This window comes from Petaurus breviceps, unplaced genomic scaffold, assembly GCF_028583685.1.
Source record: "Petaurus breviceps papuanus isolate PSGF00001 unplaced genomic scaffold, PetGlider_PUasm1.0 91041, whole genome shotgun sequence".
NCBI lineage: Eukaryota > Metazoa > Chordata > Mammalia > Diprotodontia > Petauridae > Petaurus > Petaurus breviceps.
The window spans coordinates 38,895,273-38,906,497 of NW_027187400.1; the positions used below are offsets into that span (position 1 = coordinate 38,895,273).

Consider the following 11,225-nt stretch of genomic DNA (forward strand, 5'->3'; position numbering starts at 1 on the left):
CTCTCCCCTTCCCAGCTCCTCCATCCCCCCTCCTCCCCAGAGGTGCTCCCTCTCCTCTTCCCAGCTCCTCCATCCCCCCCAGAGGTGCTCCCTCTCCTCTTCCCGGCCCTTCCATCCCACCTTTTCCCCGCCCAAACATATACAAGGAAGACCCAGATGCCTTTATTCTGGGTGAAAGGGGTGAACTGGAAAGATACATCAGATCTCTCTTGGTTGGCTTGGATGCTGCCTGGCCAGGTGACCTTGGACAGGTCCCTTTCTATTTATGGGATTGTCTGTTTGAAGCTAGAAGGGGCCTTAGTGGTTCATCGTCCAATGTCCTCATTTTACAGATGGCGAAAGTGAGATGTGAAATGTTTTGCTTCAGGTCACGCAGATCTTCTTCCAGGCTCTCTCCTCTCTCGGCCTTCTTCTCTTTCCCTTCCATTCTATCTATGGCTCTTGGCCACCTCATCCTCATGGGTTCAATGATTACCTCTGTGCTGGTGCCTCCCGGATCTCTGTAACCAGCCCTGGCCTTTTCCCAGGATCCCTTCCCACCTTACCGACTCATCACTGGCCACTGCCCATAACACGTCCTAGAGGCTCCTTTCTCACACTCAGGATTGCTTAGCTTTTCCCCTGAACCAACCTGGGAGTCATTCTTGGTCCAGCGAGTGGCCAGATGTCTCCACTCCTATAGGGAGCCTACCCTAGGTTAGGCACTCATGAGCTCTGCATTGGACTATTGTGGTATCCTCTTCCTTGGCCCCACTGCTTCTAGGCTTTCCCTTCTCCAATTTGTCTTCCCCATAGATGACAAGTTGGCATTCCGTAAGCACAGGACTGACCATGCTACTCTCTTGCTCAGGGATCCTTAGGGGCTCCCTATTACACCCAGTAAAAATGAGCTGGAGAAGGAAATGGCAAACCTTTCCAGTATCTTTGCCAAGAAAACCCTAAATGGGGTCACGAAGAGTTGGACAGCACTAAAAACAACCGAGTGCATGTACATATATACATAGGCACATACAGTAGAAGATCTGTCTTAGAAAGGGAGGCTTGAAATCAGGCTGTGAAGGACTTTCAAAGTCAAGCAGAGGACATATAAAAACACAGTACACTCACAGAAAGATCTACCTTAGCTCATGCACAAAATAGCTATCGAAAATCGAGTATATGTGTGTTTGTCTGCATGTTTCTGTATGTGTGTGTGCCTGCGTATATGTGTTTGCAGGATGAATATACTGTGTGCATTGCGTGTGTATGTTTGTATATGTATATACTGTGTATGTATGTGTGTAGCCATGTATGTTTGTAGATGTGTGTATACTGTGTGAGCATGTATGAGTATATGTGTATATATGTGTGTGTATCTGTCTCTATCTCTTTTTTGGCCTTTGGAGTCCCCACCATCCGAGCCTTCCTTTCTACATTTGTGGCCCAGGATTGCCCTCAATGCCCTCTCTCTTCCTGCTAACCTGGCTGGGCTGTCCCCCAGCACAACATCCGATCTCCACCCTGTGCCTTGCCTGGAATGCACTCCTTCCTACACTCTAATCCCTAGGTTTCTTCCAAGATTGAATCAAATGCCTCCTTCCATGTGAAAATTTCCTGAGCTCTTCATCCCCAACTGCTCGAGGGAAGTTAGGGCGTATATAGTTTGTATTTAGCTTTTTGCGTATCTGTCATTCCCTTCCTTAGAATGTAAGCTTCCTGAAGGCAGGCACTCTTTTGTTGACACAGCACTCAATAAATGCTTCATGCATCAATGAATGATGACTGAGTTAGGATTCAAATCCAACTCAGGACTTCAGATCCAATATTTTTTTTCCTCCACCACACTACGTTGTTGTTAATTCAGCAAGTGTTTATTTAATGCCCCTTACATGCTGGACTCTGGGGACACGGACACAAGAGCAGTATCTCTGCTCTAAGAGTTTGTGGTACACTTTGGGGCACGGAAGGCAGTGGAGAGAATTCTGGACTTGGGCTCAGGAAGACTTGGATGAGAATCCTGTTGCAGGTTCTTGCTAGCTGTGTGTCCTTAGGCAAGATAATTAACCTCTCTGATCCTCATTTTCTTTAAAATGAATGAGGCTGGACTAGATGACCTATGAGGTCCTTTCCAGGTCTAAATCAGTGATCCTTTGAATAAAGCACTTATGTGCCTCAGTTTCCCTGTCTGTAAAATGGGACTAATTGGGCTAACATACCCTACTTCACATGGTTATTGTGCGAAAAGCATTCTGTAAAGATGCTACAGAAATAGAATAACCTGCTATTCAAAGCTTCTTATGATGTAGAACCGCCTTGTCCACCTAGCCTCTTCTCAGCTTGCTTACTTGCTTGCTTCCTTCCTTCCTTCCTTCCTTCCTTCCTTCCTTCCTTCCTTCCTTCCTTCCTTCCTTCCTTCCTTCCTTCCTTCCTTCCTTCCTTCCTTCTTTCCTTCCTTCCTTCTTTCCTTCCCTCCCTCCCTTCCCTTCTTCCCTCCTTTGTTCCTTCCTTCCTTCCTTCCTATATTTTTATTTTGTTAAATATTTCCCAATCACACATGCAAAAATGTTGATGTTCCTTTTTGAAAATTTTGAATTCAACTCTTGTCCTCCCACCTTTCCCCCACCCATGGAGGAAAGTACTATGATATTGCTCATACATGTGAAGTCATGCAAAACATGTTTCCATGTTATTGGTTTGCTTCCTTCCACACTTGTTCCATCCTGGCAGAGAGCAGGCACACTTCAGCTAATAGCCCTTTGCTCATGTGTTTTTTTCCACTTGGGATCACATCCCTGCCCCACCCCTCCCCGAGTCAGTATAGCTGGGATACGTTCCCTTCCCAGTGAGGAGAGGGAGTTCTGCCCATTCTCTGAATGAGAAAAACAGAGGCTCTAAGGTCAATGACTGTCAGGAGCCCATGTAGTGAGTCTTAGGGTTCGTGAGACCTTATCCTCTGCCCTGACTCCCCCTCCCTCACTGGCTGATCTCTCCCCCCTGTTCTTCACAGTGATGTTAGGAAATTCAAAGAAACAAAGAAACAATTTGACAAAGTCCGAGAGGACATGGAGTTGTCCCTGGTGAAGAATGCACAGGCTCCACGGCACCGACCACATGAGGTTGAGGAGGCCACTGGAGCACTGACCCTCACCCGCAAATGCTTCCGCCACTTGGCTCTGGATTATGTACTCCAGGTTGGTGAGGGGTCCCTGGCATGGAGGGGAGGCAGTGGGCAGCATCGTTCAGCTTCCTGTAAGTCGGGGCAAGCCCTGGAATGGCACAATGCTAGCTTAGAGCAGGGGGGCTAGTGTAGTAAGGGGAAGGGGCTGTGAGTGGGAGGCCTGGGTCCTCTGCTGCTTGGTGACTCCCAGCCTTTCTCCCTGGTCTTCCTTTTCTCTCTAGGTAGGGGCCCCTTCAAATTCTGATGTTCCAGGATTCACAGTATTTTTGGAGCAACTGTGCCGGAGGAGGGAGGGGGAGAATTCTACAATATTGTATCTGGAAGGGCCCTGAGAAGTTAAATGTAGCCCCCTCACTTCATGGATGATTCACCCAGAAAGTTAAGGCAGGGAGACGAGATGAGAGCTGGCAGAAGTCCCTGAGTGATCAGGGTCAAGAGAGAGTTGTATCAGTCAGAGCCAGGAGATATACTTGGGGGTCTGGGTTGGTCTTAGGAGAATTCTTGGACGATGTGGAATTTGTTGACAAGGAATATTAAGAGAAGAGGAGAAAGGAAGGAAAGAAAGAAGACTGTCTTAGGGGGAGAGGACCGTGTATTCACAGGATTTGGGGAGCTTTGAAAGAATTTTAAGAGGCAGTAGTAACGGGGGAGTACATTCCAAGGATGGAGGTGCGTGGTTTGGGAAAAACCTACATACAGAAGCATGGAGATGAGAAATGGACTATTATATGTCAGGAATGAGAAGATGGCCGGTTTAGCTGGACAGTAGAGTACATGAAGTGTATTGACAGGTAGGTTAGAGCCAGGTTATGACTGGCTTCAAATACCAGACAGATATGTTTGTATTTGACCCAAGGTAATAGGGAGCAACAGAAGGTTGTTGACTAGGGGAGTGACATAGTCAAATTTGTGCTTTAGGAATATTGCTTTGTTGTCTTGTAAGATGGTTTGGAGAAGGGAGACATTTAGGAGGGGAGGATTCAGTGGAGAGGGGATGAGGGCTTGAACTAGGGTAATGGAGGTGTGATCAGCACAAAGGACAAGAGAAGATTCAGGACAATCCGTGTGGCAAATGGGATAGAGATTGATTCATTTTCTGACCTCACCTATGATTTCATTAGGCTTGGGAGGCCCCATGGAAGAGCTTTCCTTTTTTTTTTTTTAAAGCAATTGGGGTTAAGTAACTTGCTCAAGGTTACACGGCCAGTTATTTCTGGGTGTGGTGCTGAGTATCTGAGCCTGGATTCAATCCAGGTCATCCCGACACTGGAGCCGGTGCTCTTACTCGCTGAGCCACCTGGCCGCCCCTAAGCAATTGGGGTTAACTTGCTCAAGGTTACACAGCCAGGTGTTTCTGGGTGGGTGCTAAGTGTCTGAGCCCGGGATTCGATCCCCAGGTCATCCCGAAACTGGAGCCGGTGCTCTTACTCGCTGTGCTCCCTGGCCGCCCCAGAGCTTTCCCTTTTAATGTAGATTTAGGCAATCAATAAACATTGATTAAGCACCCACTGTGTGCCAGGCACTAGAGATGCAAAGAGCTCCTCAAGTTGCTCTAAGTCTCACAAGGGAGACAAGAGGGGCAGTAGTGGGTGAGGACAAGGTGGATTCCAGAGGAGAGACCTAGGGAACTGGCCAAGTGTTGGGTCAAGACTGGAGAGGGAGGAAAGAGAGGCAAAGCAGAAATGAGGACTTGGGGAAAGACTGAGAGATGGAGGTCTCAGTGAAAATGAAAAAGAGAACATAGCCAAGATCTCCTTCCCCTCTTGGCACAGGTCTCTAGAGAACTGTTGCTGCAAAACCTGACACGTACTGATCTAGTGGGCAATTTTACTGAACTGGTCTTTTTTTTTTCTCTCTCCATATTTTTTTTTGAACTTTTTTGTTACAAGGGATGTTTCTCTGGGGAGGGCAAGGGAGAGGGAGAGAATTATATTTGGAAATAAGGTGATATAAAAGCACAAATGCTTAAAAAAAGACATATAAGCAAAGACCCAGAAGTGGGAATGAGTCAGACATGTGACATCTAACACTGGGCCTGAAGTCAGAAAGGCCTGAGTTCAGATGCAGCCTAAGACATTACTAGTTGTGTGACTCTGGGTAAGTCACTTAACATCTGTTTGCATTCATTCATTCATTTACTCAATCAAATTTGGGGGAAAAATGGCAAACCATTCCATTATCTTTGCCAAGAAAACCCCATGGACAGGTCATGAAGAGTTGTATACGCCTCAGTGACTGAACAACAAAGAGTGGAGTGTCCTTGGAAAGGAGGAGGCTGGGTGATCAGGGCAGGAGGTGGGGAGTGACAGGGACAGATTAGGATGGGTCAGCAATGGCAGGCTGGGTAGGGGAATTCTGAAGGGGATTCTGGAGGCACAGAGAGCCCTTTCTAATTGTCGGGCTGGGCTGGGGCTTGATGAAGGTGGGCAGTGCCGACAGTGGCCGTGGGGACGATGAAGCATGAACAGTGTTTGGGCTGGGAGCCAGCCTGGCTCAGTGCCTTCCTCCCTGCAGCCTCCCCGGCCTCCTCAGCCCCAGGGCCTGCCTCCATGCTGACATGTTCTCTTCTTTCTTCTGTCTCTGTCTGTCTGTCTGTCTCTGCCTTTACAGATCAACGTCCTTCAAGCTAAGAAGAAGTTTGAGATCTTAGATGCGGTGAGAGCTCATCTTCCCTCTTTCCCTCTCCCTGCCCCCTCCTACTCCCTTCCCAAAATACCATGTTCTGTGTATGTGTATATGTATGTTGGGGGAAGGGCACATGTTGTATCTGCATGTGTCTTTGTGTAAGACATGTGTACCAGCTTGGACCTATGCCCACCATGCTTGGGCACATGTGTGCCAGGCCACAACTATGCTCTCACATGTTTTCACATGTGCTAGACACATGGCGACCCTTGTTTCTGGCCCCATATGCTGGGTTGGGCCCATGTGAATTGAGACTGTGTGTGCCTGGTATGTTGACATGGGGAAAAGCAAAGCCAGTACTCCCATGTGGCACCTTAGTGGGGAGGTCAGGAAGTACCTCCAGACTCAGGTGCGTGCCCCAGGTATGGGCTGAGCACCCCACTGTTCATCCCACAGATGCTGTCCTTCATGCATGCGCAGTATGCCTTCTTCCAGCAGGGCTATAACCTCTTACACCAACTGGACCCCTACATGAAGAAGCTGGCCGCAGAGGTGAGCCTGGGGCTGTGGTCCAACCAGCTCGGGGGAGGAGAGGCTGGGAGCTGGGGCAGACGTGGCTGGAGCTCCCTCCCTGTCTGTCTTCCTGGGACCTGGCATTGTGGCCAGCCTTGGAGTAGACTCTTTATTAGAATTTGATTGAGTAAATGAATGAATGAATGCAGACTTTGGGGACACCCTCTGATGTGACACAGATCTTTCTTCTCTATACCTCAATAGCTGGACCAGCTGGTGATTGACTCTGCTGTGGAGAAGCGGGAGATGGAGAGGAAACATGCCCTGATACAGCAGAGGGTAAGGGGGGAAAGGGGGCATTCCATAGTGTAAATTATATACCAGGCACTGTGAAGGGTAGAGCCAGGAGGGCCAGATGCACCCCAGATGTCTCCGCCCTCCTGTCAAAGGGCCCTCCCATGCACAATCTCATTGGTGGATAATGACAGCAACCTTGCTAAAGTGGGCAGGGCAGATAGGATGGTCCTTCTTCACACCAACTCAGTGGCAGAGGAAGTAGAGTCACGGAGGGAATGCCGGCTTCTTGGTCTCTCAGAGGGGCCCTTTCCCCTTCCACCCTTTTGTAAGTCAGTCCTTCAGCTCAGTCTTTTATTATTCTAAAAATTTTATTGATACCATTTATTTTCACCCCAAAATAATTTGTTGGTGTAGCTTACTCCTGGTGGGCAGCCAATTGAACTTTCCTTTGTAACAACATCATCATCAACAACAAAAAGTTAAATACAACCAATGGACTCTTGGGGAGGTAGATGTGGGACGATGGTAAGAAGGCTGTATTTGAAGGACTGGGTGGCTCCTAAGGTCCCTTCCAGCTATGACCCACCACCTCTGACAACGTAGAGCACATCCTTCCCCCCAGTGCCCTACTTCCTACTAGAAGAATGGATCATTGCAGTGCTTCAAAGTTTGGCTGCCTTTGAATGTTATTTTTATATACATTCTTGAGGTCATTGCTTATATTATTCTCCAGGTTCTACTTTCTTCATTTTGCATCAGTTCATAGAAGTCTCCCCCTGCTTCTCTAGGTTCTTCATGGTGGTTGTTTCATGGCACGATAACTATTTTATGTTCATGTGTTCAGTCCTTGCCTGATTCATGGTTACCCATTTTGTTTCCTGATTTTTGCTACCACCAAAAAAGGTTTCTGTGTTACTTTGTTCTATGTAGGGTTTTTATTTCTTTGACCTTGAACATATGTGTGGGATCTCTTGGTCAAAGGACATGGACTGCTTAATGACTTTTTCTGCTTAATTCCTAATGGTTTCCCAGAATGCCTATCTTCCCTCAGACCCTCCAACACTGGGTATTTCTAGATTTGATCTTCTTTGCCACTTATCTGAGTGTGAGGTGGACCCTCCATCCTGTCCATCCTCACTGCCTGCCTTTCTGTCACCTGGTAGACCAGGCTCTTTGTCCCAATTTTCCTGGCCCCAGGAAAAGTAAGGGTCCTCTTCTCTCTGAGCCCCAGCTCTCCTCTGGGCTTCAGGTTAAAACCGTGTCTCTCCACAGATACCTAAACCCAAAGTTGGCATTATCTGCCATGCCAATCTCTGCCCAGGCAATTTCCCTGGGCCAAATTCTCCCTTTTGTGACATGTGACCTGGGGTTGGTTGCTGTCCTTCATTTTCAAAGAGGACCGAAATGACATCACTATGCCAGAGTCAAGTTACAGCGAGTCGAACTGTTGCTGATCAGACCAAACGAGCTCAGAATGCTTTACCACAGGCTGGGTACAAATCGTCCGTGTGAACATTTGGGATGGAGTCTCCAAATCTGCGTATCTCACATTTCTTTTGAGCTGTCTCAATTCTGCTTTGCTCATAGAGCACAGCACCTTCTCTGATGAGGGCATGCCATGCTGAGCGGTCCCGTGCCAGTGTCTCCCATGTCACACAATCAATCCCAAAGTTCTTTGGAGACCTTGAGAGTGACCTTATATGGCTTTTCCTGACCACAATGTGAGAACTTGCTCACATGCGAGCTTCTAAAGGCTGCTTAATCCTCAGCTTGGCTGGGGCGATTTTCTATCTTCCTGCTCTGCTAGGCCCAGTGATTCAGAGCTGGCACCCCCTCGGGATCAAAGCTCCTTTCTCTTGCTACCTGTCCCTGTATGGTTATCCTCATTCACCTCAATCATAACCTTTCCCTGTCCCTTTTATCTTCTCACTTCCCTTTGCTGTGCCCTCTGGAATTCCTGCTCCATCGCTGACAAATGGCCCTTTCTCTTCATTTTGCTTATTTTTTCACTCTTTCTACCTTTTTATGCCCCGGGCCCTGGCTGTCTTCTGGACAGTGCTGGCTGCTCTTTCCCTTCTAGCCCTGACACACTGAGTCAGGAGGAGGAGGGATTGGCATTCCTCCCAGGCCCTCCCCCTCTGCCCCCATCACTCAGCAACCTCTCCTCCTTCCATCTGTCACCTAGCCCAGTTCCTTGATACTTGTGATCTGTTGGCCTCCAGAACACTTTCCCTCTCATCTCTGGTTTTTATTTTGTCATTTTAAAAAATCCCATTTGTATCAATATCCTTTGTTTTAAAATCACCCTCATTTCTAAATGCATCCTTTCCTGCTTCCTACTCAACCAACTCTCTCTTGTAACAAAGAATGAAAAAAGGAAAGGATCAGGGAAGGGGGAAGCAGGTCAGCAAAGCTAATGAAATATCAGCTGTCTCTGATAGCAACCCACTCTGCACCACTCTGCAAAGAATCAATCAATCAGCAAAAGTTTATTAAGCAAGTTCTATGTGCCAGGCACTGTGCTGGGTATTCCTGCCCTCAATAAACATATATTCTATTGAAGGGGAAACAGCACGCCCGTGTATAAATACGTACAGGATATATACAGAATGCAGACAAGGTCGTTTGGGGAGGGAGGGTGCTAGCTGTGCAGAATGATGAAGAGAGGTCTTATGGAGAAAGTATTGCTTCAGCTGCATCTGGAGGGAAACCAGGGAATTCTAAAAAGATAAGAGTGAGAACAAAGTGATGGGGGAGAAACCATGGGAAGGCATAGAATGGGAAGTGGATTGTCTCTAAGGAGGGACCATTCCTCTTTTCTTAAGGAATTCATTACCGTCTTCACAGACTCTCTCCCTCTCTCTAGCTCAGCTCCTGTCCTCATACTTGGGGGGCAGCATGACCCACATCCTGCCTCTGATATTTTCTAGGTAGCTGGTGTGATCTTGAATAAGTTATGTAACCTCTCTGTGCCTCAGTTTCCTCCCCCTGTAATTGAGCTAGACAGACCCTGAGGTCCCTTCCAGCCCCAAATCTCATGCTTATGTTCCCTCGAACATCCTGGGCTCCCAGTTTCTTGACCCCTCACCCACCATGACCTGCCACTTCGATCTACATTGGCCACACACAGGGATGGTCATAACTGAGACCTCACCATCACCCACTACTGGGTCACCTCTGTGGTTTTGAACTCAGAAGTCCTCTTCTCTGACCACACTCTCCTGGTCTTCCATATCTTTCTCCAAGTCTCCTAAACCTATTCTTTGTCCTCAGGGGAATCTCCATTCCCTCCATCCCTTCTCTGTTCTCTTATTCTGTCCCTTCTGCTCTAAGCTTTCCTTTCCTTTCTAATTAGTGTTTACCCTATGGTTGATAGTTCAACCCATACCCTAGATTCCTTTGCCCCCTTCTCTTACTGGTGCTTAATCCCCTGCCAGTCCTCAGCACTGGCTCCCCCCACCCTCCATTGGCCTTCTCTGCTACCACTCCTGAGATGGAGAATGAAAAAGGGAATTTTTTTTTTTTGCTATTTGGAGGGGGGAAGGCAGGACAATTGGGGTTAAGTGACCTGCCCAAGGTCACACAGTTAGTAAGTGTTAAGTGTCTGAGGCCACATTTCAGCTCAGGTCCTCCCGACTCCAGGGCTGGTGCTCTATTCACTGAGCCACCTAGCCACCCTGAGACAAACATTTATATAGCACCTACTGTATACCTGGTACTGTACTAAATGCTTTCGAAAGATCTAATTTGAGATTCACAACACCCTTGCAAGGTAGGTGCTGTTATTTTCCTGCATTTTATAGTCAAGGAAACTGAAGCAGAGTTTAAGTGACTTGTCCGGTTATACATTGTCTAAGGGCAGATTTGAACTCAGATTTTCCTGACTTCACGTCCAGCGCTCTGTGCTCTATGGCGCCACCTAGCTGTCTCTAACCAGGAGGCAATCCCACAACCACACATTTTTCATTGAATCCCAGATGGGCCCTTGCTATTGCATGGTGAAACTTTTAAAATTTATTCCTGGTTGACTTTCTGTCCCACTCGTCCCATTAGCTGTTCCAAACCTTGTCTTTCTCCTCCTCCTCCTCCTCCCCTCACAGCAGATGTCCTTGCCTCCTACTTCGCTGAGAAAATAGAGGCCCATTTCCTGTGAGCTCTTTCTCCCTAACTCTATCTCTCAGAACTCCATCCTGTCCTTTTCTTCCATCTCTGCTCATCAGAGAGGGCGTACAAGAGCTTAGGTCTTAGGCGGCTAGGGGCTGCATTGGCCAGCGCCCTGGGCCTGGCGTCAGAAAGGACCCAGACTAGAATCGTCTCAGAAGCTTCCCAGCCACGTTCCTTGACCTCTGCCTGCCTCAGTTTTCTCAGTTTTCTCAGTTGTAAAATAATAATAGCACCTACCTCCAAGACTTGTTGTGAGGACAAGATAAAATGACATTTGTAAAGAGTTTCCTTAGCACAGTGCCTGGTACACAGTAGACACTTAATGAATGCTTGTCTCCCTTCCTTCCTTCCTTCCTTCCTTCCTTCCTTCCTTCCTTCCTTCCTTCCTTCCTTCCTTCCTTCCTTCCTTCCTTCTTCCTTCCTTCCTTCCTTCCTTCCTTCCTTCCTTCCTTCCTTCCTCCTTTCCTTC

The 11,225-nt window shown here is 47.7% G+C and overlaps 1 protein-coding gene across 1 annotated transcript in view; it reads left to right on the forward strand.

Annotated features, from left to right (window-relative positions):
• ACAP3 (ArfGAP with coiled-coil, ankyrin repeat and PH domains 3) overlaps nt 1-11,225 on the forward strand; it is a 64,492-nt gene that overhangs the window by 25,626 nt on the left and 27,641 nt on the right. The window contains exons 7-10 of the mRNA XM_069078773.1: nt 2,987-3,170; nt 5,768-5,812; nt 6,239-6,334; nt 6,560-6,634. Of these exons, the coding sequence (XP_068934874.1) occupies nt 2,987-3,170; nt 5,768-5,812; nt 6,239-6,334; nt 6,560-6,634 (400 nt within the window). The remainder of the gene's footprint in view (nt 1-2,986; nt 3,171-5,767; nt 5,813-6,238; nt 6,335-6,559; nt 6,635-11,225) is intronic.